Source organism: Sorex araneus, chromosome 5, assembly GCF_027595985.1.
Source record: "Sorex araneus isolate mSorAra2 chromosome 5, mSorAra2.pri, whole genome shotgun sequence".
In the NCBI taxonomy this organism is placed as follows: domain Eukaryota; kingdom Metazoa; phylum Chordata; class Mammalia; order Eulipotyphla; family Soricidae; genus Sorex; species Sorex araneus.
In genome coordinates this window covers 128,325,405-128,351,105 of record NC_073306.1, presented here as the reverse complement: position 1 = coordinate 128,351,105, position 25,701 = coordinate 128,325,405, and the positions used below count along the sequence as shown (strand labels likewise).

General features: G+C 58.1%; 2 protein-coding genes across 2 annotated transcripts; one reads left to right on the top strand and one right to left on the bottom strand.

Annotated features, from left to right (window-relative positions):
* Positions 1–2,400: 2,400 nt before the first annotated feature.
* RBPJL (recombination signal binding protein for immunoglobulin kappa J region like) lies at positions 2,401–12,278 on the bottom strand. Its single transcript, XM_055139439.1, has 12 exons — positions 12,152–12,278; positions 10,960–11,068; positions 9,707–9,820; positions 8,219–8,289; positions 7,900–8,015; positions 7,336–7,510; positions 5,667–5,804; positions 5,280–5,389; positions 5,009–5,161; positions 2,934–3,089; positions 2,746–2,849; positions 2,401–2,668 (listed from the first exon to the last, which is right to left on the bottom strand). Exons 1-12 carry the CDS (start codon positions 12,171–12,173, stop codon positions 2,401–2,403), a joined length of 1,536 nt encoding a protein of 511 aa, XP_054995414.1. The 5' UTR covers positions 12,174–12,278.
* MATN4 (matrilin 4) lies at positions 10,894–23,038 on the top strand. Its single transcript, XM_055139438.1, has 11 exons — positions 10,894–11,036; positions 13,467–13,580; positions 14,373–14,945; positions 15,513–15,635; positions 17,956–18,078; positions 18,168–18,290; positions 18,394–18,516; positions 20,943–21,356; positions 21,447–21,599; positions 22,542–22,649; positions 22,740–23,038. Exons 2-11 carry the CDS (start codon positions 13,502–13,504, stop codon positions 22,796–22,798), a joined length of 1,878 nt encoding a protein of 625 aa, XP_054995413.1. The 5' UTR covers positions 10,894–11,036; positions 13,467–13,501; the 3' UTR covers positions 22,799–23,038.
* The last annotated feature ends 2,663 nt before the right edge of the window (positions 23,039–25,701 follow it).

Genomic DNA, 25,701 nt, shown 5'->3' with positions numbered 1-25,701 from the left:
ACGTCTCTTCCTCTTTACCTTGCATCTTTGTGGTCTGTCCCCAACCTCAGGTCAAAACCTCCCCAGCATATCAGAGAACTGTACCCACACTGCGGTCGTGAGTTTCAGTTCCCTTCTGGCGAACCCACTTCAAAAGAAACCCAGTTTGGGGGCTGGAGGGATGATTCAGGTAGAGCGCCTTGCCTTGCCTGCAGCCAACCCCGAGTCCATCCCTGGCTTTATATAGGGTCCCCCAGGCCCAGCCAGGAGTAAGCCCTGAACATCGCTGTAGTGTGACCCCAAAACAAAAACAAAAAGAAAGAAACCCAGTTTGAGAGAATGAGACCCGGAGGTCAGTGCTGAGACCTGGAGCCAGCTCAGTCAAGTGGATATTCTGCAGCATGGGAACTGGTGCGTGGAGCGACTTTGGAAGGAGACTTTGACCTTGTTCTTTTGGGGGCATAGAACTCAGCATTTACTCCTGGTCCCTGCACCCGGGGACCACTCCTGAGGGGGCTTAGAGGACTGTATGGGATTCTGGGGATTGAACGGGTCAGGCGTGTGCAAGGGTGTAAGTGATACGTAGTATCACTCCGGCCTAAATATGCAATGCTTGCTTTGCTGCACCCAATAGAGCAGGGCAGGGCTACTGCTAGCTCTGCTTGGGAGAGATGGGTCACTCTGGACACTCAGGGACCATGCTAACAGCCCCCCACCTTGGAGCCCTTCCCCAATCCCCCCCAACACACACACACACACACACACACACACACACACACACACACACACACACACACACACACACACTCTCTCTCTCTCTCTCGCTCTCTCTTAACACACACTTAGGAGGGAAACACTGCCACCTGCTGGTTTCATTCTGTAACTGCACATTCCAAAACACCAATTCTATTTATTGAGCCCCAGTTTGCATGTTGGAGGCCCTGCAGCGTGCCCTCCAGGACATACAGCCTGAGCTCCTTCCCACGTGAAGTTTGTCTCCGAGAGGAGCAACTGACATTACATAAAGCTTCTTGGTTCAAAGTGGGTGGGGTGGGGATGTGGAGTACCATGAGTCTATGACAAGGGGAGGGGGTGCTAAACGGGCAGGACACCTACGAGACACGCACAGCCAGGCAGGGCCCTGGCTCTTGCCACTGCTTGGAACTCTCTCTCTCTCTCTCTCTCTCTCTCTCTCTCTCTCTCTCTCTCTCTCTCTCTCTCTCTCTCTCGTCCTCTTTCTTTCTCCCCACAAATGAGGTGAGAGGAAGTTCTCTGTGTGAAGGGGAGTTCCCCCACCCCCCACAGTCCTCTTGGGAGGTCTCTGGAGAGGGCTGGAGAGGAGCAGAGCAGAGGGTCCCTGAGCCCCTCCACTTGCAGGAGCGGAGACGTGTCTGTGGGGGGGTGTCACTCACAGGACCTCACCCCCCCAGCTCCTGCAGCTGCGGGTCAGACAGTGAGACTCGCTCCACTGAGGGCCCTCAGGGTAGATCCCAGACTCCAGGGGGGTCCCCAGGCTCTAAGAGTGGGATCCAGTGTCCAGGGGGCCCCCAGGGGGCCCAGTGGCACCCAGGGCTCCAGGATCCGTCTTGATCACCCAAAGGGCCGGGCACACACGTACAGGCTGGAGCCTAGGGCCGAACCCCGGCGCTGTATCACCACCAGGTGAGGCCCACAGACAGAAACAAAACCCAAACCAAAGCCAACAGACAGAACCAGCGAGTCCTAGCTCTGGGGACAGGACCCCGGGCCCAGGGCCTGCGGGCGGACGTGCCAGCCTGGGCTCCGAGCGCGGGGTGTGAATCTGTGTGTTTTCTCTTCAAGGGCCGATTTCTCTGTCTAGAGCTACAGGAAGGATCAAGGCAAACTCCAGCCCCCACCTCCAGGCTGGCTCTGCAGGGTGTGGGAGACAAGGGAACACCGTGTGTGTGTGTGTGTGTGTGTGTGTGTGTGTGTGTGTGTGTGTGTGTGGTGGGGAGACAGATAAAGGGGAGGCAGAGGCCTTGCCTGGGCTCAACCTGGATTCTTCTTCTTCTTCTATTTTTTTTTTTTTTTAGGTCACACTCAGTGATGCTCAGGGCTTACCCTTCCTTACTGCACTCAGGAAATCACTCCTGGCAGTGCTCAGGGAACCCTATTGGATACCAGGGATGGAACCCGGGTCCACAGCTTTCAGGGCAAACACCCTCCACACCGTACTATTGCGCGGGCCCATTGACCTGGCTTCTAACCGTGGCCCGGAATAGGGTCCCCTGAGCAACACGAGTGACCCTGGGCACTGCCAGGGGTGCCCCCAACCCCCACAGAAATGTGGAGGAAGAGCGCTCTAGGGGTGGGGGAGAGAGCCGAGACCCCAGCCACAGAGCACCGCTGGGCCTGGGGGTGACGCGCGCGCGCGGGGGGCCGCGGGGCGGGGCGCGCGCACTACGTCTGGATGAAGAGGTGGAAGTTGGTGCGCGTGAACTCATGGTGGATGGTCTCCAGCAGCGCGTCGGCGTCGGCGGCCGGCTCGGGGGCGCCCGCGGGGCGCGCGCTGTACTCGGGGGTGTAGGTGAAGGAGAAGGCGCTGGGGTAGAAGAGCCCGTCGCTGCGCACCAGGCTCACGGGCACGGTGATGGGGACGCGCTGCCAGCGCCAGTCGCTGCCAAAGGCCGCCACGTCGGGCACCACGCACACCAGCGAGCGCGGGCTCCTGCGGTGGGGCCCGGGTTAGGGCTGCGGAGACCCCCCGCACCAGCCCTCCTAGGTCCTGCTCCCCGCGCCCCGTACCTGTACATGGTTTCTGCCTCCACGTCCCCGAACCACACTTTGAGTCCCGCGTGGAAGTTTTCCCCGTGGAGCTCCAGCGTGGCCACGTCGCCCCCGCCACTCAGCTAGGTGGGCACAGCGGGTGTGAGAGAGGGAGGGCAGGGCATCCCCCCATCCTGCAGAGTACCCCGGTGGCCGGGTTCATTCACCTCCAGGGTGCTGATGAGAGGCACCGGAGTGACGGGCTCGCGGGTGCAGGCCAGGCTGGTACTGAAGGCGAACTCCACCGACTCGGTGCCGATGATGGTCCAGCATGAGCTGTCGTTGAGCAGCACCCGGTTTGCCTCCTTGGGGCAGGGGGAGGCCTGTGAGGACCCCCGAGGGGAGGGGACAGAATGGTCACGGGGGCTCGCGCCCATCTGGGGGACACTGACTCCCCCATTCCGGGTCCTAGGCTCTGCCTGCCCTGAGAACTAAGGTCAGACCCCCAAGGCTCTCCCAGAGTTAAATGGGCTCCTGGAAAATGCTTCCTCCCTCCCTCCCTCCCTCCCTCCCTCCCTCCTCCTTGCCTCTCCTTCCCTCCCTTCATCCTTCCTCCTTGCCTTCCTTTCTCCCCCTTCTTTGCTTCCTTCCTTCCTCCCCCTCCTTTTTCCTCCCTCCCTTCCTTCCTTCCTTCTTTCCTTCCTTCCTTCCTTCCTTCCTTCCTTCCTTCCTTCCTTCCTTCCTTCCTTCCTTCCTTCCTTTCTTCCTTCCTCTCTCCTTCCTCTCTCCCTCCTTCCCTCCTTTTTCCTTCCATTCTTTCTTACTCTCTCTCTCTTTTTCTTTCTTCCTCCACCAAGTGATGCTCAGGGCTTATTCCCAGCTCTTCCTCCCTCTTTCCTCTTTCTCTTTCCCTCTATCCCTCTTTTTCTCCTTCCTTCCTTCCTCCCTCCCTCCCTTCTTTTCTTCCTTCCCTCCTTCCTTCCTTCCTTCCTTCCTTCCTTCCTTCCTTCCTTCCTTCCTTCCTTCCTTCCTTCCTTCCTTCCTTCCTCCCTCTTTCTCTCTCTTTTTCTTTCTTACTTCCACCAAGCAATGCTCAGGGCTTATTCCCAGCTCTGACCTTGGATCACTCCTCCAAAGGAATTGGGTGACTCTGTGGGATGCTGGAGATGGAGCCAGGCCAGCCACATGAAAGGCAGATGCCTTCCCCACTGTCCTCTCTCTCTCTCTAGCCTGGAATAACCAGTTTTCCAACATCTATTTTTTCAAGATTCCAGAGTTTGATTTCTGAGCATTGTGCAATTCTGTGCCCCCAAATTCCACAATTGAAAATTCTTTGGGAGCATTGCTCAATAGTGTTATTTTCTACATTTTCTGATTCTTATCTCAACATTCTTTGATAATATTCTTGTAATTACTTAATAAGTTCCCCCATTCTACAATTATGACTTAGCATTCCAAGATCCCGGTAGTCTTAGCATGACTCCGTGAGAACACGCATTGATACAGTAAAGTAGAAACAGAATGCTGATTTCACTCACACTGTCCCGTGCTCTACCTCAACATCCTCTGAGTCTAATATTCCTTGGGACGAAGAGTCTTTTGCTCAGTATGGGCGGGAGAGATAGAGTTGCAGGCTGAGCACCCGCTTTGCACACAGGAGATCTGGGTGTGATCTTAGCGCTGCCAGGACCCCTGAACACTGGCAGGAGCAACACCCAAGCACAGAGCCAGGAGGAGCCCCTGGAGCACTGCTGTGTGTGGCCCCAAAGAAACAAACAAAAACACAACCAAGGGGCTGGAGCAATAGCAGAGCAGGTAGGGCATTTGCCTTGCACACGGCCGACCCGGGTTCGATTCCCAGCATCCCATATGGTCCCCTGAGCACTGCCAGGAGTAATTCCTGAGTGCAGAGCCAGGAGTAACCCCTGTGCACCGCCAGGTGTGACCCAAAAAGCAAAAAAAAACAACAAAACCACAACCAAAAGTGTCACCCAGGAATAGTCGGTACATACACTATTCTCAGATGCCATCCTGCATCTGTCCAGGGCTTGATACTGCCTTGGGAAGGAGCAGTTGTTTATTAGATATTTTTTGGCTTTAGGGCTACACCCTGTGATGCTCAGGGGTTATCCTGGCTCTGGGCTCAGGCATCACTCCTGGCAGTGCTCCAGAGACCGTCTGAGAGGCCAGGGATTGAACCTGGGTTGGTTGCGTGCAAGCCCTCCCTGCTGTCCTACCACTCTGGCCCTAGAAGCACGTGTTGAGTGGCCGATGCTTCCATCCTGGGCGCGCTGCAGCTCACCTGGAATTGCACCACCTTCTCTGTGGCCAGACACAAGTAAGTGCCACCTCCTCCCGGAGGCCCTCCAGGAAACTGGAAAGCGCACTTGTGCAGCTGGGAGATGGGCTCGTCCACGTCCAGGAGCGCGCACTGCTTGGCCACTTTCCGAATGATCTACAGGGGAAGATGATGGGGGGGGGGCGGTGGGAATGTGCACCCCAGCCACGGGGCCACCAGCCCCCACTCGGGCCGTGACTCCACCGGGCACCTCTCCTCCCCCGCGCCATCCTACCATCGGGGGCAGCGTGATGCCCGTGACCGTGCACACCAGCTGGACCAGGGAGCCATAGCGGACGTAACCCTCTCGAGGGGGGAAGTCCCCCTGGGAAGAGCGTTCATCAGCTGCGGGGGGTGGGGAGAGGAAGGAAGATGTGGGGGGAGCGCTCAGGAGGCTGCCCAGCTTCTGCCCCCGCCCTTCACGCCCCCGCCCAGGTTCTTGGGGGCTGGAGTCTGCGCAGGCAGCTGGGTGGGGTGGAGTCGGGACAGGCGCAGAACGGACAGTCTGGAGAAGAGCTCGGTTCTTCCATAGGCGAGGGGGCCTCCGACACGCCCTTCTGTACCTCTGGGCCTCCGTTTCCCCCGGCCCAGGGGCTTTCCTGGAAGGAGGGGGGCTGCTTACCCAGGTGCAGCGTGAACGCCGCCCACTGGCGCGCGCTGGCCACAAAGGCGCCGTCCTCCACCGACAGGTACCGCGTGGATACGGTCTGGGAGCGCAGCCGGTTGAAGAGCGACACCTTGGAACCGGAGGAGATGCACACTGCAAGAAAGGGGTGGGGTGGGGTGGGGTGGCAGGGGCGGTGTGGGCCTTTCCTGGCTTGGCCCTTCCACTTGCCCGACTATTTCCAGTTTCTTTTAGTTTTTGCGATTTGGGTCGCACTCGGTGATGTTCAGGGGATTACTCCTGTCTTGACACTCAGGAATTACTCCTGGCGGTGCTCTGGGGATCAGATGGGATGCCGAGGATTGAATCCAGGTCGGTTTCTTTCAAGGCAAACGCCCTACCTGCTGTATTATTGCTCTGGCCCCTGTTCTTTCTTTCTTTTCTTTCTTTCTTTTCTTTCTTTCTTTCTTTCTTTCTTTCTTTCTTTCTTTCTTTCTTTCTTTCTTTCTTTCTTTCTTTCTTTCTTTCTTTCCTTCTTTCTCCTTCCTTCCTTCCTTCCTTCCTTCCTTCCTTCCTTCCTTCCTTCCTTCCTTCCTTCCTTCCTTCCTTCCTTCCTTCCTTCCTTCCTTCATCTTTTGGGTCATACCCGGCAATGCACAGGGGTTACTCCTGGCTTTGCATTCAGGAATTACTCCTGGCAGTGCGCGAGGGACCATTATGGGATGCTGGGAATCGAACCTGGGTCAGCCATGTGCAAGGCAAACACCCTACCTGCTGTACTATCGCTTCAGCTATTTTCTTTTCTTATTAAATAAAAAATTTTTTTTTGGAACCACACCCAGGGGTCCTCAGGGCTTACTCCTGGCTCAGAGATCACTCCTGGTGGGGCTGAGGGCACCATTGGGGTGCCAGGGATCAAACCCCAGCATCTGTGTGCAAGTCTTCCCAATCCTAGTCTGACAATTTCTTCTTTTTTGGGGGGGCGGGGCCCCAGACCCAGAGATACTCAGGGATTATTACACTCGCTCTGGACTCTGGAGTCACACCTGGCAGTCATGGGGTCAGGGAGCCATCTGGGATTGGGGGATCAAACAGGCCTGCCGTGTGCAAGGCAAGTGCCCTCCCCGCTGGGCTATCTCTTCAGCCTCTTGTCTGACCATTTCTTGCCCTTGCTTCTCTATGCCCAGCTGGGCCCAATGCCCACTGTCTTAGATACCCCCCCACAGCTCTTCCTGTCCACTTGCTGTCCTTCTGCTTCTGTCCCTCTACCCGCCCCTTGGACGCTGGGTACCCCTCAGGCTTCTCAGCCACCAGTGCTGACTTGGGGTGCCAATGGCCGGTGCAGGCATGATGCGGGTTCCTGAGCACCAAAAAAGCAAGGGACCAGAGCCTTAATACAGGGGGAGGGAATTTTCCTTGCATGTGGCCGACAGGGGTTCAATCCTCGGCATCCCATATGGTTTCCGGGGCACCGCCAGGCATGATTCCTGAGTGCAGAGCCGGGAGTCAGTCCTGAGCACTGCCAGGTGTGACCCCAAAACTAAAAACAAAAACAAAATTACCCCCCACCCCATCATCACCCAAAACAAATACAAAACAAAGGTGAGTGAGAGGCAGTTTTGCACCAGACTGAAGCCCACCCTGTGTCTGAACCCTGCCCCTCGCGACCAGGCCCTGGACGGCTCACGGTCAGTGTTTTTCAGCGACTGCTTCTTCTGCGATGGCTTGGAGATGACCTTGATGAGGCGACTGTGGAAAGTGCCCAGCTCCCGGCCCCCTCGGAGCACCAGCCTGAGCACCAGGCGGAAGTGTTTCCTCTTATCTGCGTCGGAGATGTACAGAGTCTTTGCGCAGCCGAATTCCTGGGGGGTTGTGGAAGGCGGGGTTGTTGGTGGTGGGGGGTGCATCTCATCCTCCCGTGCTGTGAGGCCCACCCCATCGGACTAGCTCTTTTTTTTTTGCTTTTCGGGTCACACCCAGCGATGCACAGGGGTTATTCTTGGCTCTGCACTCAGGAATTACTCCTGGCGGTGCTGGGATGCTGGGAATCGAACCCCTACTCCAGCCCCCGGACTAGCTCTTGAAGCGTCACGATTCCAACGCTCGGGTTCCCCCTGGAGGCCGAGCCCTGGCGTCCGGGCCACCTGCCCCGGTCCCTGGGCTCCTGGGACGGGCGGGGGGTGTCGTCACGGGGCGCGCGAGGGAGACCGGGATGGGATGAGGCGTCGGAGCCCCTCCCGAGCGCTCTCACCCGGGAGTCCCGCTGCTCTTCGAAGCTCAGCTTCTGCGTCTCGGCGGCGCTGCCCGAGGCGCCGTCCAGTCCCATGAAGCCGCAGACGATGGGCCCTGTCTCCCCCGCCGGGTGCGCTGCAGAGGCACCAGCGGAGCGCGCGCGCTCAGGGCGGGCTCGGGGAGGACCAGGCACTCCCGGTTCTCGCCGCCAGGGGGCGCCGCCTGACCGCGCGGCGAAGTGGACCCGCGCGCGCTCCCAGGACCCAGGGAGGGGCCCGCGGCAGATTAACGGGAAGGCCTCCCCCCACTCCTCCCGGGCAGTTCCCGTCCATCCTCACCTTGGCCCTGCCCTGGCTTCACCCTCCAGCCGGGACCTGCGAGGTAGACACAGGGCGGGGGGCAGAAGAACCTGCGGAGACGTGGAAGCGCTGGAGCTGTTTCAGCATCTCTCCCTCTGAGCATCACCAAGGTAGCACAAAGCCAACGGGACCCTATTCCCACCTGCCCCAACGCCCTCCGGCGGCTCCGTGCCCGCCAGCCCCGGAGTTAACAGCTAGACCTTCTTCATCCACTCTCCTCCTCCAACCCGTGGGTAAGTCCTACCCCACAAAGGTGGTCCCTTCACGTTCGTTTTGGCCCCTAGCTGCCACCACTGTTTGCCAGGACGCCGCCTCCACCCCGCCCCGCGTCCACTTTCCACCCCCTTTCACTTCCACGTGCTTTTTCCCACAGCAGTCACTGAGCGCCTTACTTTATTTTTTTTTCAAGCCGTTACTCATCACGAAATTCTCTAATGGTTGAAATCCAAAGTCCTCATATGCCCCGGCCTCTGCTCACCTCTCCAGCTTTCATTCCCACAACTTCCCTCCTTCTCTCATTCCACCCACTCACGCAGGGCTCTGAGCCCCACCAGGCCTCACTGGGCAGGACTCAAGGTCACGGCATTTTCTGTTCTTTCTCTCCAGAACCTGTTTTCCCCCACACCCTTCGGTCCTCTCAGTTGTAGCTCAGTTTTTTTCAGCATCCAACTTTCGGTTGAGCTGTCTCCTCTTTCAAGGGCCTTTTCCTCCACCTTGGCCTTTTCTTTCACTCTTTTTATTTCTTTTGAGGTCACACCTGGCGATGCTCAGGGGTTACTCCTGACTCTGCACTCAGGAATTATTCCTGGCATGGCTCTGGGGATGATGCGGCTATGAGATGCGGGGGATTGAACCCAGGTCAGCCTCATGCAAGGCAAATGCCCTCTCTGCTGTCCTGTCGCTCCCCGCTCCTCACCTTGTTCTTTTCAAGCCCCGTTTTAAATTACATTATCTTATTCACCCCCACCTGACCGGTCACTTCCTAGCACTTCCTAGCACGGGTGTTTTCTCATGCACAATGTGGTGAAGATGCTACAAAGAAAGGTTGTTTGTGTCTTTTTGGGTCACACCCAGAGATGCACAGGGGTTACTCCTGGCTTTGCACTCAGGAATTACTCCTGGCAGTATTCGGGGGACCCTATGGGATGCTGGGAATCGAACTCGGGTTGGCCGTGTGAACGGCAAAGGCCCTACCCGCTGTACTATGGCTCCAGCCCCAGTTTGTATCTTGTGCAGGCTGAGCACCTCATGTCCAGCAGTGCCTAGAGAGAGAGAGAGCTTGGCGCCGAAGTACTGAGCAAGTAGTAGCTGAGTGAAAGAATGACCGAATGGGTCACAGCGGACGTGGACGGGGGACTCTCATAGCCAAGTGCGGGTGCTGCATGTGGTTTCCAGTGGGGCTGAGGGAACAGGCCCCACGGCCCAGCCTCCCCGCCTGGGTCCTCCCGGTCCTTCCCACACACCTACCGCTTCTCGTTCCCATACGATTTCTGGGCCACTTTGGCGTGCAGGATCCACACGGTCTGCTCACACTGCTGCAGGCATCTGCGCACGCCTTCCCGGGCGCCCTCGGAGGAGGCCCTGGGGGGTGGGAGTGTCAGGTTGGTGCCCCCCCACCAGGTGCAGGAAATAAATGGAAGGGGGCTGCTCTGTCTGTCCTAGCCCCACCCCACCCCCAAACTATCCGGGAGACAAGGGTCAAGCCGGGGAGCCAGCTGGGGTGAAAGTCATGAGCTACATCTTTGGGCTGTGGGGCCAGGCCTGGGAGTCCAGCCTGGACCCCAGTCGGTCACCCAGGCATCCCCTCGCCTGCTGGGCTTCAGGCCCCGGCAGCCAGGAGCCTTGCGGAGTAGCTGGCAGAAGGAAAATATAAGGGCCAGGTTTGTGAGGAGAGGGTGGAGGGTCCAGGGCTTCCCTGCATTTAAGGGGACCCCTCCCGACCCTAAAGAAGTCTCAGTTCCAGGGGAAGTGGCCTTTACTTGCCCCCTGCTCTGCTGTCTGTCTACAAGTGCCTGGAAACATGGACAGAGCACAAACACCCTCCCTTCCTCCCCGCCCCCACCAACAAACCCAAACCGTGTCCTCAGGATCTTGCGGAAAATATTTGAGTCCTGTAGAAGGTCAACACAACTTCCCTCCCCAGGAGAGAGGCCTGGTGCTGTGTCCAGCACGGGCAGGTCCTAGGAGGCCTACGGAAGCTGGTGGTCCCCCCGAACGTGGTGGGTGACGGCGGGTGGGCGCTGGGACAAACTGCAGAGCCCGCCCTGGCGTCCGCGGCTGCGGCTACTGGCAGGAGCGCTCGGCCCCGAGGCTGCCCCTAGGAACCTGGAGGGGGCGGAGGCGGGGGCCGCCCCCTCGGAGCCCGCCAGGCCGCCGGCGCGGGAGCCAAGGCCGCCCCGCCCCTCGGGGCGCTCCCCTGGGAAGCGCTCCGAGGTGTCCAGCGCGTTCCGCCCAGCTGCGCTCGCGGGGGGCGCAGGTCCGGTCGCGCTGCTCTCGCCCTGAGCTCCCCCGGTGGCTGCCTCTGGGTTGGGGGGTGGTGGGTGGGTGGGGGGGGATGTCCCGCTCGCTCCGCCCTCCGAGCAGTGGGAGGGGTCGCGGGCCGCGCCCCCCACACCGCCCCCCCTCCCAGCGCTCGCCCGGGTTAAATGCGGCCGCCGCGCTGGCTGCGCGCTCCAGCTGCCTGGCAGACGCCGCCCCGGGCTCGCTGCCCGCGCCCGTACCTGGAACAGCTGCCCGGGAGGCTCCGCCCGTCGGCTCCGCTCCGCGGCCGCGCCTCCGAACCGTCCCGTAGGCTCAGGTGAGTCAAGGGGCCTGGGGGCGCCGGGGGCCCTGCGGGGGACAAGCCACACCAGTGCGTGTGTGTGTGTGTGTGTGTGTGTGTGTGTGTGTGTGTGTGTATACCCTCTTGCACCGCTGCGCCCTTCCACACGTCGGGGCGCTCCTTTCCAAATTGAACCCCCTCCGCACCGAAACAGGGACAGGGATTTTCCCTTAGCTCCCTCCCAGAACCGCAGGAACCCCCGCGCCCCCCCCCCCCCCCCCGCCCCAGGTACATGTTCTTTAGCCAAGGCTGGAGAAATGTTCTCGGACCCCACTACGCCCTCGTGAGGTCTTCCCTGCGCTTTCTTTTCCCTCTCCAGAGGAGCTGGGGTGGAGTTGAGGTGGGGGGGGGGGTCGAATGTCAGCTCTGTCCTCTATTGCCGGGCGGCCCTGGGGCACACACTGGCCTCTCTGGACGGGAATCCGTCCCTGCGTCGGAGCGAGAAGAAGGTGAGTGGCTGCTCCAGGGGGTGGCAGTCTGGGTCCCTGGCATGAAGGTGGGGTGCCAGGCGAGGTGCTGGCAGCGGCCAAGGGCAGGGCTAGGAGGGCCTGGTGCAAAGTTCTGGGTCCCTGAAGCTTTTGCAGGTAGCAAAGAGTGGGGGCGGGAGCCCCCGGGACTGTCCCCTCCTCCCCGCGCCGGCCCCTGGCGGAAAGGCAGCGCCTGCTCCAGCTCCACCAGCTGCAGGACCACTTTGCTGCCGTTGCAGGGCCTGAGGGGCAGGGCCGGGAGGATGCGGAAGGGAAGGCCGCCCGCAGAGAGGGGCAGGCACCAGCTGTGTGCAGAATGGGCCCATTCAGGGGAACTGGGGGGCGGGGGCGGGGCTGCGGTTGGGGTAGGGGCAGCCTGTCTCCCCTGTGGCCAAGGGAGCAGCCCCAGGAAAATGCTAACACGCGGCCTCCGTGTGGCGTGGGGCCGAGGGCAGCAGCAGAGGGACAGCGTGGGGTAAAGGAGGGGCCAGCAGCCCCGCTGAGAGGGGGAGAAAGGGGAGCCAGCCGCGCCCCCCTCGGGCCTCTGTTTTCCCATCTGTACAACGGGAAGTCCTCTGTGATCCTAAGGGGTGTCGCCCAGGGCCTCTCGGGGTGAGCGCTCACCTGCTGCCCCGACAGCGTCCATGGCGGCCTTCGGAGCCCCCCCGCTGCTCACTCACCGCACTGCGGTAGCGTCCAGGACCTCTGTCCCCAGAACCCCGCGGCCACACCCTGGTCTTTAGCCCTCAAGAGCTGGATATATCCTGCCTTATCTGCAAGGCCCCCGGCGCTCCAGGCCCCTGTTTGCTCAGGGCTGGGGCAGCTGCTCTGCAGCTGTGCACTTCCCACCACCACCTAGCCGGCGCGGGAGGCGCCCCCTGGCGGCCCCTCCGTGCACGGCCCAGGCCGAGAGGGGTCAAGTACAAGGTGGGTTTTGCTCTCGGTGCTGCCTGCGCCCTCCACCCCCACCCCGCGGAAGGGCAGTGCATGTGCGCGCGCGCGCATCCTCTCTCTCTCTCTCTCCTCTCTCTCCTCTTCTCCTCTCTCTCTCTCTCTCTCTCTCTCTCTCTCTCTCTCTCTCTCTCTCTCTCTCTCTCTCTCTCCTCTCTCTCTCTCTTCTCTCTCTCTCTCTCTCTCTCTCTCTCTCTCTCTCTCTCTCTCTCTCTCTCCTCCCCCACCCCCGTGTGTCCCAGGGGGAGAGCCTCACAGAGGCGCCTTGTATGCTGAGGGAAGGCGGGTAAGGAGGGGGGCGGTGCAAGCCTTCTGTCTCAGAGGACCTCCAGAAGAAGAGCACACAGAACACGCCAGGCTGAGCCTCAGAACCTCAGGGACCTGGAACAGGGTCCCGGAACACCCACTTTCTTGCCTCATGACTTTGGGTACCGGCTTTTGCCTTTTCTTAGCCTGACTCCTCATCTCTGCAACAGGAATGACGACCGATTTAGTTTTTTCTTTTTTTCTTTCTTTTTTCATAATTTAAGATTCAAGACATGAGAAGATTTTTTAAAAAATTATTTATTTAGGCTTTTTTGTTCACACCTAGACCATATGGGGTGCTGGGAACTGAACCTGGGTCAGCCGCGTGCAAGGCAAACGCCCTACTCGCTGTGCTATTGCTACAGGCCCCCAATTTAATTTTATAACTGTACACGGGAAGCATTTAATTGTGCCTGGAACATAGGGATGGCTTTCTCTTTTCCGAGGATCTACTTTTGATTTATTATTATTTATTTTTTACCCTGCTGGAGTTTTACAAGCAGAATCCTCATGTTTCCAGCACTACCTGCTGGTGACATTTCTTCTTATGAAAATGTTCAAACAGAGGCTAGTAAAATGAAGGCTGCCTTCCCCCTATAGCCGCTGCTACCCCAGTGCTCAGAGTAACGGCTCTGATGCACGATGGCTTCCCTGGGTTTGCTCCATTCCTTCCTTCCCCCAGGCTCCGACGTCTCCGCTCCCTGTGCCCACGGAACCATGAGGGGTGTTTTATGCTCACCTCTGCCCACCTTGCTGCTCCTTCTCCAGCCCTGGGAAACTCAGCTCCAGGTCACAGGTGAGTAAAATGGAAGGGAGATGGGAGGAGGGGAACAAATGCAGGGTTAGGTCTCCTGGGGAGAGAATCTCAGGGCTTTTCACCAAAGGCCAAAGACCTAAGAGTAGAACAGGGGTTAAGATGCTTGTCTTAAATGCAGCCGACCGGGTTTGCACCCCTGAGCACCACCAGGGGTTAGCACTGATGGATGTACCTCCCTTCCCGCCCCTAAAACACCCCCAAACACAAGAGGACTGAATTCAAGTTCTCTGTGACCATTCCTGGCCTCATCTATAGGATGTCTCAGAGGTAATCAGGCTAGATTCATGCAGAACTACCTGTTTGGTACTTAATTTAAAAATGTTAATGGGAGAAAATATCAGGAGCTTTCACATAAAAAAGTCCCTATTTGGCAGTTCTCTAGAAACTTCCGAGGATCTGCACCTGTGGGATGGCACGGAAGCACAATGGGCTAGAGGTTCCCCCTTCTAGGACGGATTTTGGCCCTCTCTAACAGCCAGTCCCTTCACTGATGCTGCTTGCTTGTGTCCTGACTGCATTTGAATTTGTGACGCCCAGGAAGCACTCTTGGAAAGGATAATACCTCCTCAGAAGAAGAGCTCCCTGGAGAACTCTGAAATCCAGCCCAGGTGTTAGGAAAGGCTGATGCAGAGCATCTCTCTAGCGGGCATTTGCTAAGGCAAATCCTGCTGCTGGGGCGAGATTAGACCTTTCCACACTGGGTTTGCCCCAGGGGTCTCCGTGGAGCAGGGGGGAAATGCAGAGTTAGCCCAGCCCTCTCTCATCTTGCAGGTCCCCCCAGATGCCGCACGGGGCCCCTAGATTTGGTGTTCGTGATTGACAGTTCCCGCAGCGTGCGCCCCTTCGAGTTTGAGACCATGCGGCAGTTCCTGGTGGGCCTCCTCCGCGGCCTGGACGTGGGCCCCAATGCCACGCGCGTCGGCGTGATCCAGTACTCGAGTCAGGTGCAGAGCGTCTTCCCGCTGGGCGCCTTCTCGCGCGTCGAGGATATGGAGCGCGCCATCCGCGCCCTGGTGCCGCTGGCCCAGGGGACCATGACCGGGCTGGCCATCCAGTACGCCATGAACGTGGCCTTCAGCGTGGCCGAGGGCGCACGGCCGCCCGAGGCTCGCGTGCCTCGCGTCGCTGTCATCGTGACGGACGGGCGGCCCCAGGACCGCGTGGCCGAGGTGGCGGCGCAGGCGCGCGCGCGCGGCATAGAGATCTACGCCGTAGGGGTGCAGCGCGCCGACGTGGGCTCCCTGCGGGCCATGGCATCGCCCCCGCTCGACGAGCACGTCTTCCTCGTGGAGTCCTTCGACCTCATCCAGCAGTTTGGTTTGCAGTTCCAGAACCGGCTGTGTGGTGAGTTCGGAAACCGCAGGAGGAAGAGGATGAATCTTGGAGGGCTGAGATTTAGTCCCCTTCTATCCCCGGACCTTCCCTTCTTCCGGGCTGTCCCAGCTGTAGCCTGGTCCCCCGGAAGGACAAGGCTTGTGCTATCGTAATTCCAGCTTCACAGCTGGAATTGTTGGGTACTGGTTCGGCTAGGCATCGCCTCTGAGCAACAGTTGTGGTTGACTAGGGTTTATTTATCACTTCTGGAACTTTCCCTCGACACAGGAAGCAGGGACCCTGAAGCTGAGAGCAAAACCCCAATTCCCCTGTCCATAAGATGTGCCCTTGCTCACTCTTTAGCCCCGTCTCAGTGTGCAGGCTCTGACTGGACGCCTCTCCCCCGCCTCCGCCTTCCTCCTGCATGGCCCTGTCCTATCTCATTGAAGCATCTAGCTGTGGCTCTACTTCTGCTTCCCCAGCCTCCCTCCCGGGATGGGCTCCTGTCCCTTCTAAGGCCGCTCTAGCGTCCGTCCAGTTTGCCCTTGTTGCACGGCCCTGCCTGTCTTTCCCCTCCTGACTGTTATCTGTCCTCAGGAAAGAACCTGTGTGCCGAGGGGACACATGGCTGCGAGCACCAGTGTCTCAGCACCCCGGGCACCTTCCGCTGTGCCTGCAACCCTGGCTTCCAGCTGGCCGCAGACAACAAGAGCTGTTTGGGTGAGCGTGGCGGTGCCCTGCGTGTCTCCCTGCTTCTGCAACAGGCCGATGAGGCAGGGAGGGGTTTCGGAAGTAGGAATCGAGCTCCAGGTCTGAGAAAAGGAAGGACAGCCCTCCCCATGCCCCCGGTGGGAGCAGCTTAGAATGGGTTATCCTGCCGTTCAACGTGCCTTCCATGTTCTTCCCTCTTTGACCCCCACCTTGCCTCCAGTTTGCCTCTCAGACATGCCTCTGGCATCCCTTCAGCATGTCTTGACTGTTCCCGTAAGACATGACTGGGGGCTTCGCTGAGGGTCTCTGCACCCCTGGCTCCTTGCACATACATTCTGCTCATTCCTGCTTCTGCACTGGAGATCTTTTCCGAGGCTCACCCGGGCTGCCTCTGCCGCTGCTCTCTGCATCTGCAGAGATGTGTGCAGCTCCTGCTTCGTGTTGCTCTCTGAAAGTCACGAAACACACATCCTTGCTTAGAGCATCAGGAGCTTCCTGTGGGCCCACCTGTCACAGTCCTTTGATGAAAACTGCAGCTTCCAAAAACTCAGTGTCCCGATACCAGGGAAGGAGCCGTACATGCATTGTCCCTTAACGTCACCACAGCCTGGGCAAAGAAGGAATACCATTCCAGCACCCTGGATGTCAGCTTCCTGTTTGTGGAAAGTTAGAAAAATGGGGTTGAAGCCCTATTTGATGAACTGTGAACATTTCAACGCCGCCCCTGCCCCCCCGCCCCACCACCTGAAATTCCACCCACTCCCTGGATTTTAGCCACCTCTCCGCTGAGCTCCTGCTGCCTGTGGTTCCTGTGCCTTTCCCTATGGCACGTTGCACGCACTGTTCTTGTCCCATGCCTGGAAGTCAGCCTTCCTTGCCCTCCACATCTGTGCACACAGGGCAGGTGAGCATTTGCAGGTGTAACAACTGCCCGAGCCTGTTTCCTAAGATGCTGGTGGACGGAGGTGTGAGCTATAGCTAAGAAAAGCCAGGTGCACACACACACAATTATGAATATGCACAGAAATATTCATAGTTGAAACTTTGATTGCCTTGGGCTGGAGAAGTAGGACAGTGGGTAAGGTGTTTGCCTTGCATGCGGCCCACCGGGTTGGATCCCTGGCACTGCATATGGTTCCCAAAGCCCTGTCAGGAGTGATGTCTGGGCACAGAGCTAGCAATAAGCCCTGAGCACGGCTTGGTGTGCCCCCCCCCCCCCAGTGCCTAGACTCCTAGTTTCTGAACGTTCTCAGTCACCCTAGTTCTGGGGCTGTGACTTCTGCCTTCCCAATCTCAACACACACACACACACACACACACACACTCATCTACACAGTGCTTCTCCTGCTCATTCCTCCCCTCTCTCCTCTTTCATCTCTTTTCTAAGAACCCCAGTTCCCACTTATTTTTTTTTAAATTCTTATTTACTTTTGGCTTTTTCATATCTGTTTTTGGCTTTTTTCCCCCCCCACCCCCTGTTTTTGGCTTTTTGGGTCACATTAAGCAATGCTCAGGAATTACTCCTGGTGGTGCTCAGGGTACCATATCGGATGCTGGGGATTGAACCTAGGCTGGCAGCATGCAAGTCAAACGCCCTCCCCACTGTTAATGCTCTGACCCCAGGTTTCCACTTTTTATTGGGGGATACTCACCTCTTTCCAGTCCCCACTCCCCAGCTCCACTCCTGAAAGCCACAGGCCTTCAAAGGCTCTCATCTCTCCACTCTCCTGGAGCAATTGGTCTTTTTCACGATGGTCCCATTTTGCAAATGGGAAAATAGAGGCTCCACAGGTGAAGCAGCAGAACTGCCTTTGTCATGGAGCAGAAGCCCTGGGTCACTAAAATGATGCATTTACATTCTTTTTTTTTCTTGTTTTTTTGGGAGGTCACACCTGGCAATGCTCAGGGGTTACTGCTGGCTGCGCACTTAGGGATTACTCCTGGCATTGCTCGGGGGACCCTATGGGATGCTGGGAATCGAACCCGGGTCAGCCACGTGCAAGGCAAACGCCCTACCCGCTGTGTTATTGCTCCAGCCCCTGCATTTACATTCTTGTGCCAGGAGGCATCAGGAGGCATCTCAGACTTGAGTTGGGCAGATTCGAGGCTTCTAGAAGTTACCGATGACGGGGCCGGCTTAGTGGCTGTGTAGCGGCGTGCAGGCCTTGTCTGTAGGGTGCTGGGCTCGAGCTCAGTACTGTAAAAATAAAAAAACCAAAAGTGCAGGGCCAGGCGTCATTCTCTTCGGGGTCTTGGGGCTGAATCCGGGCCTGGGCGTCCCTGGGCGGGAGGCTGTGTGGTCAGTAGCCGCTTAGTTCCTCTCCCTCAGCCGCTGACCTGTGCGCCGGAGGGGCCCACGGCTGCGAGCACCACTGCGTCAGCTTCCCGGGCTCCTACTTCTGCCGCTGCCGAGCCGGCTTTGTGCTCCAGCAGGACCAGAGGAGCTGCAGACGTGAGTGAGCCCCTCCTGCGTCCCTCTCCCGGAGGGTCTGACGCCTCCCATCAGAAGCCGCATCGTCCCATTCTCTTCCTTCCCACCAGCCATTGACCACTGCCGCTCCGGAACCCACGGCTGCCAGCACGAGTGCGTGAGCACTGTCACGGGCCCGCAGTGCCACTGCCGCGAGGGCCACGAGCTGCTCGCGGACGGGAAGAGCTGCCGCGGTGAGGAGGGCTCTGGGTGAAGGGGGAGGGGCTCCTAGCAGGTGAGTGTGCCCCCCTCACTCCCCCGCCCGCCCCGCTCAGGCTGACCTGTCTCTCCCTTCAGTCCGGGACCTCTGCAATGGTGTAGACCACGGATGCGAGTTCCAGTGTGTGAGCGAGGGGGACTCGTACCGCTGCCTGTGCCCCGAGGGTCTGCAACTCCAGGCCGATGGCAAGAGCTGCAGCCGTGAGTGCTGGGTGTGGGGGGGTGCCCCGGTGCCCAGCCCCACTGCGCGTATCCTAAGCATCTCCTACTTTGCCTTTGCTAGGTGGTGCCTGAGGTGTAAATGTGTAGGGCTGTTCGGAGGCACGCTGGCAGAGGACCTATCCTGCCCTGCCGCTCTTTCTCCTCCATCACTACCCTCTGGCTAAGGGTTTTTTTTTTTCTTTTTGGGTCGCACCCGTCGATGCACAGGGGTTACTCCTGGCTTTGCACTCAGGAATTACTCCTGGCAGTACTCGAGGGACCATATGGGATGCTGGGAATCGAACCTGGGTTGGCCGTGTGCAAGGCAAATGCTCTCCCCGCTGTGCTATTGCTCCAGCCCTAGGTTTTTTTTTTTTTTTTTTTTTTTTGTTGTTGTTGTTTGGGGGCCACACCTGGTGTTACTTCTGGCTCTGCACTCAGGAACTACTCCTGGCGGTGCTCAGGGAATCATAATGGGATCCAACCCAGGTTGGCTGCCTCGAAGGCAAGCGCCCGCCCCGCTGTACTATCACTCCAGCCCCTAAGGTTTATTTTTAAAAATACAGATCTGATCATATTCTTTTCTTGCTCCAGAGCCCTTTGTGACCCCACCCCCACCCCCACGGGGCCCACCGACTTAGTGTCAAATGCCTTATCCCCGAGTTGTTTGAAAGGCGGGTGCAAACACATTCATGGGTGATAGAATCAACTCCGTAGGTGAGAGCCAACATCTTAAAAAGAGGAGACAGAGCTTCCTACATGAGATCGAGACTCGTTTCATGAATATTTCATGCGAGCCTATGAAGTGCATTACTATGTAGTCCTCTTGTTCATTTCACCGTGGGCTGTTGTCACTGTTTAGACGCATCGAGCTCATTAGCCTGTCTTCTGTCACACTTGAACATCTTAGCTGTGCTTTCCATTCAGTGTTGAGAGCTCCTGGCTTCTGAACACGCTTGTACCCACCATCTAGAATGTCCCTTAATGCCTTAGTAAACTCCTCCAGGAGGGGCTGGAGCGATAGCACAGCGGTTAGGGTGTTTGCCTTGCACGCAGCTAACCCAGGTTCAAATCCCAGCATCCCATATGGTCCCCTGAGCACCGCCAGGAGTAATTTCTGAGTGCAGAGCCAGAAGTAACCCCTGTGCATTGCCAGGTGTGACCCAAAAAAGGAAAAAAAAAAAAAAAGAAAACTCCTCCAGGAAGAAATCAAATGTCACCACATCCAGGCAGCCTTCTTCAACAGGAAGGATAAATTTTTCCTACCTTGGGCTCCCCCCTCCTTTTTTTTTTTTTTTTTTTTTTTTTGTGGGCAGCGGAGGGTGAATACACTCAACTCAGCTGCACTCAGGGCTCACTCCTGGCTCAACATTCAGGGATCAGGGCTGGAGCAATAGAACAGCGGGTCGGGCATTTGCCTTGCTATGCGACTGACCCGATTTCAATTCCTATGGTCACCTGAGCACCGCCAGGAGTAATTCCTGAGTGCAGAGCCAGGAATAACCCCTGAGCATCGCCAGGTGTGGCCCAAAAAGCAAAAAACAAACAAAAAAACATTCAGGGATCACTCTGGGGCCCAGGGGACCATCTGAGGTGCAAGGGATTGAACCTGGGTCAGCTGCGTGCAGGGCAAGTGCCCTGCCTGCTGTGCTTTCCCGCCAGGCTCAGTTCTCCTTGACAGTAGGAAACGGCTGCTTTGCTCTGTCCTGATTTCCTTGTGTGTCAGAAATATGTTTCATTTGTTGCTGAATCCCCACTTCAAGCCCTAAGAGCACTTGGATCACAAGAGGGGAGGCAGCATCGCAGTGACTAGAAACTAGGATCTGGATGTCAAATCCTGGCTCAGCTACTGGGCACTATGAAATCTGGGGCAAGTCTCATGAACCTTCAGAAAAGAGAATTGTAAAGGATGAGGCTCCCATCTCTATACAAGGCTATGGGAAGGATTGAAAAGGCGTAGAATCAGTGTATCAGTGAGCTTCCCTTACTAATGGCTTTGCTTTCTGTAGTCCCACTTATCTGTGGTCAGCTACAGTGCTCCCTAATTTTGTGTCGTTTATCTTATGTATTTATGTAAAATATACTACATGAAATGATGGATATATACAAACATAAACACATTAATAAATGGTAATCATTATAGCCCTTCCTCTAGTTTCTTTTCTGTCTTTCTCTTTTTCCTTTGCTTTTCACAGATCGCCTGGCTTGGGCTAAGCATTTAGTGAGTGGCAAGGGTTAGGATATGGATGCTAATAATAATAGTAATAATAATAATAATAATAATAGCATCAGTAATAATTTTGGCACAGAGCTGGATACAGGAAGGACACAAGGAAGGTCCCCGTTACGTAAACGGTGTCCGTAGCTGAGAAATGGCAGCTGCAGACAAGATTCCGGCTGCTCCCACCAGTTCTTCTCCGGTGCAGGGTGCCGCGAAGGTCACGTGGACCTGGTTCTGCTGATCGACGGCTCCAAGAGTGTCCGCCCGCAGAACTTCGAGCTGGTGAAGCGCTTCGTGAACCAGATCGTGGACTTCCTGGACGTGTCCCCCGAGGGCACGCGCGTGGGGCTGGTGCAGTTCTCCAGCCGCGTGCGCACCGAGTTCCCGCTGGGCCGCTATGGCACGGCGGCCGAGGTGAAGCAGGCGGTGCTGGCGGTGGAGTACATGGAGCGCGGGACCATGACCGGGCTGGCGCTGCGCCACATGGTGGAGCACAGCTTCTCCGAGGCTCAGGGCGCGCGGCCCCGCGCGCTCAACGTGCCCCGAGTCGGCCTGGTCTTCACCGACGGCCGCTCCCAGGACGACATCTCCAAGTGGGCAGCGCGCGCCAAGGAGGAAGGTGGGCTGGGCGCGAGGCCGGGGGGCGCGGGCCAGGCGGGGAGGCTGTTTTGCTGAGGTCTAGGGTGCCTGCCCCCCTTCCCCGCCCTAGGCATCGTCATGTACGCCGTGGGCGTGGGCAGGGCCGTGGAGGAGGAACTGCGCCAGATAGCTTCGGAGCCCCCAGAGCTGCACGTGTCCTACGCTCCTGATTTCGACACCATGACGCACTTGCTGGAGAACCTCAAAGGCAGCATCTGCCCGGGTGAGCCGGCCTAGGGCCCTTCCAGACCACGCCCCGCCCCACCACATCCCTCTCAGGGCCACGCCCCTATAAGACTCCGCCCCCTCCCTGGCCCAGTTTCTTCTCAGGGCCACGCCCCTTATAAGACTCCGCCCCCTCTCTGGCCCAGTTTCTTCTCAAGGCCACGCCCCTATAAGGCTCCGCCCCCTCTCTGGCCCAGTTTCTACTCAGGGCCACGCCCCCTACATGATTCCGCTCCTTTTCTGGCCCAGTTTCTTCTCAGGGTCACGCCCCCTATAAGACTTCGCCCCTTCTCTGGCCCAGTTTCTACTCAGGGCCCCGCCCCTTCTCAGGGCCCCGCCCTTTGTGAGACTCTGCCCATTCTCTGGCCCAATTTATCCTCAAGGCCCGCCCCTTCTCGGAGCCACGCCCACCATACCACGCCCCTTCTCTGGCCCCGCCCCTTCTCAGGAACTCGCTTCTTGTTTACTTTCTGTGCTGGGGGGACCCCACCCCGTCCCCATCCTACCATTTAGCCCCAAGTTTCATATTATAGGAAGTTTCCCCACCCTTATTGACGCTGTTTTCTCCCGTGACCCCCTTGGAATAACCTGGGAGCCCACAGGACACCGTAGGGCTCCCTTGGTTGAGAAGCGCTGGAGTTACACTGTTCACTCTGTCCACTAAAGTGACCGCCTGTGTCCGTTTAATGGAGCTCAAATGAAATCTAAAAAGCTTTGCTTTTTTGGTCACCCCGACCCAGCTGCCACATGTTAAGTAGGCAAGCCGAGGAAACGGACCGGCCGAGGAGGGCTCGAGTGCGTTTTCTTAGCATCGCAGCCCAGGTCTCTCTGAGTCCGCAAGGAGACACTGGTCTCGGGGGAGGGGCGTCGGCGGGCGTGGGTCAGGGCGCCCCCCCCTCCCCGCGGACTCTCACTTGCCCGCCTTTCTGCTTGCCCGCAGAGGAGGGCATTGGCGCGGGGACCGAACTCCGGAGCCCGTGCGAATGCGACAGCCTCGTGGAGTTCCAGGGGCGCACGCTGGGGGCGCTCGAGAGTCTGACGCAGAGGGATATCCTTTTGGGGGGCCTGGGGCCGCGGGCTGGAGGGGGCGGGGGTCGGAGGGCCCATGAGCACGCCCGTGGCTCCCTTGACTGCGCACTGGCCCAGCTGACGGCGCGCCTGGAGGATCTGGAGAACCAGCTGGCCACCCAGAAGTGAGGGCCTGGCAGCCTGGAGGCTGGGCGTGTTTGTGTGGACGGTGCCCCCCGGTGCGCCGCCGCTGGGGTGGGCACCACCTGGGTCCCCTGGGACCGCGGCCGTCGGGGCGGAGGCGCTGGCGGGCTCCCAGCGCTGTGCTCGAGCTGGCCCCGCCGCACCAGGAGGCGGTCCGCGGGGGCCGGCGGCGTGGATGCTGGGGGCTGCACGCCCTCGCCGCGTGCTGCGCTCAGTTCTTTGTTGGATTCGTCTGTGTTTTCTTTTTCTTAAAAAAAAAAAAACACCTAAAAAATCTAGTTTCCACGGGTTTGGTTTGTGGGTCTTGCAGTGCGGCCAGGGGAAGGGGAGGCCAGACGGAGCGCTCCGGCGGCGCCCAGGCGGCGTCTCGGTGCAGAAAGGCGCTTTGTGCGGGGTCGGGCTGGGGGCTTGGGGGTGGGGGGCTGGGGGCCTCGGGGGGTGGGCAGGGGGGCAGGGCACCGGGCGCTGCTCGCCCCTCCTTGTTTATTCAGCGGAGAACAGATGGTGCCTTATGCAGGCTTTGGGGGGGCAGGAGGGGGCTCAGCGTGAATCCTGGGGGTCCGAGCGAGTCTGTGCCCCTCCATCCCCCCATAGAGAGGAGCCCTCTGGCTCTCCGGTCCTGCCCATCCCCATCGGATACCCGAAGCTGCGGCAACTGGGTAGGGGCTTTGATAAGGACCTAGGAAGCACTGATTGAGCCCCTAACCGGAGAGTTTGGGGACTTGGTAGCGAGTTTCCAGGGAGTTTTGTCTCCCTGGGAAGAAGCTAGGCGCCCTGGTGCTCGTCTGCCTGCCTAGACTGTGCCCGGTCTCAGTTCCCTCTCCAGAGCAAACAAATCAACAACAACAGAGCATACCCCCGCCCGCAGCAGGAACCCACTATTGAGGACCACAGAGGGGGTGGCTTCCTTTCCAGAGCACAGGAAAGAAACGCCAAGACATCAAGTTTCACCCGCTCCCAGACCCAGCTCGGGGTGGGAGCATTGCTCTGGGTTTGATACCTCCCGGGGGCTGGCTTCCATGGGGCATGCGTACTCCTGGGAGTGAAGGCAAGAAGCCGAAACTGAAAGCATCTCGAAACCTATTCAGTTCTCTCAGCCTGCAGTAGATACTGGGAATAACAACAGCCAGTGTCTTCCATCTGGGGAGTTACTCTCAGTGATTTGCAGACACTCTGATCTGTCCCACGTCCTTCTTTCACCCTCCTCCCCCCCTGCCTTTTACAGCCCAGGAAACCAAAGCAGTGAGGCCTAAGTGGGGATGGCCCTGTGGATCAGTGTTCTGAGGACGTGTGGCGTGTTAGCACACATCTAGTGGTGCAGAGAACACACTTTTACTCCTGTCTCTTTTTGGAGCGTTGAAGTCTAAAGTGGACCCACAGGGCTGATTCCTTTGGAGGCCTCTGTTCCATGCATCCCTCAGCTTCTAGAAGCTTCCTGAATCCCTTGCCCATGGCCTGCCGTGGACCTCTTCTCCAGGAATCTCGGCGTCTCTAGCTCTGCCTTCCAGTCTCTGTTTCCTAAGCCCATGATTCCGTTCCACATAGCCTCAGTGATCTGTCTCCAACTCGGGAACTCTGACGGCCGACTTCCCTTCGACTGAAGGTTACCCTCCTGGTAACCCGCTCTGGTTTTGGAGTTAGGAAATGTGGGCATCTTTGGAGGGGGCATCATTCTGCTTGCCACTCAGGGCTTGGTGCCAGGGGGTGAGCTCAGAGCGAGCAGACACTCAGGCACTCCCGTGCCTGGCTCCGGGCTCAGTCCAGTGAGGGAGAAACAGAATGGGGATGCTCAGAGCTGGCGAGGTGAGGTACAGGGGACCGTCCCTGTAGTCAGGAGAACAGGGGAGGGAGTGAAGGTCAGGCAGAGGGAGGGACCCCCGGGGGATCTCACAGGTGAATGGGGGCAGGAGTGTGGTGTGGCAGAACATTCGAGGTCTACCCTCGTCACATAAACTCAAGTGCTAAGGTGACACCTGGCGAGTCACCGGCAGCCCCTAGAAAGCAGAGTTGTCCACGACTGCACAAGAGGAAAACCCCGCTGGAGAAGTGAGGCCCACTTAGTTCTCATCTGATGAGCGGGCACCCAGGGCAAAGGTGAAGACTGCAAAGGAAATCCCCCTTTTTCTTCTTTTTTCCCCCCCTTCCTTCTCTGGCCTGCTCTTTTCGCCTGCAATCTCCCTAGTGGCCACTAGATGGCACTGGGTGCCTTGATTTGGAATTGATCCCGCAAGCCCTGCCAGCTCCTGTTTCCTTAAGAATAGCCAGGATAACTTTTTTTTTTTTTACACCAAGTATAACCCTTAAGGTTAACCTCTAACTCTGGCGGACCCCACAGCCCCAGCCTAGAGGCTGCTTCTGGTTTTTTTTTGGTCTTTTTTTTTTTTGCTTTTTGGGTCACACCCGATGATGCCCAGGGGTCACTCCTGGCTCTGCACTCAGGAATTACCCCTGGCGGTGCTCAGGGGATCATATGGGATGCTGGGAATCAAACACGGGTCATCCGCGTGCAAGGCAAACGCCCTACCCGCTGTGCTATTGCTCCAGCCCCGCTTCTGTTTCTTTAGTTTCTGGCCCACGTCCCATTGGCGTTGCTCCCAAGCTGTAGGGAGGGTCAGATGAGACCAGGTGAGGTGGAATTGTTTCCTGGTGGGCAGAGCAGGGGGCCAGCCCCACCAGCTTTACCCGGGGATTCCCAGGAATGTGTGTTCTGGGCCAGTCCTAGACCTGTTGCCTCATAGCCTGTGGGAGGGGGAAGTGACCTGTGATTCCACACCCCCACCCCACACTTCCCACTACCCCCTCCAAGATCAAATTCAAGAGCTACTGTGGTGGCAAATAACAGGCTCCTTCTCTTCTTTGTCCTTATTCCCAACCTCCCCTAGCCCCTT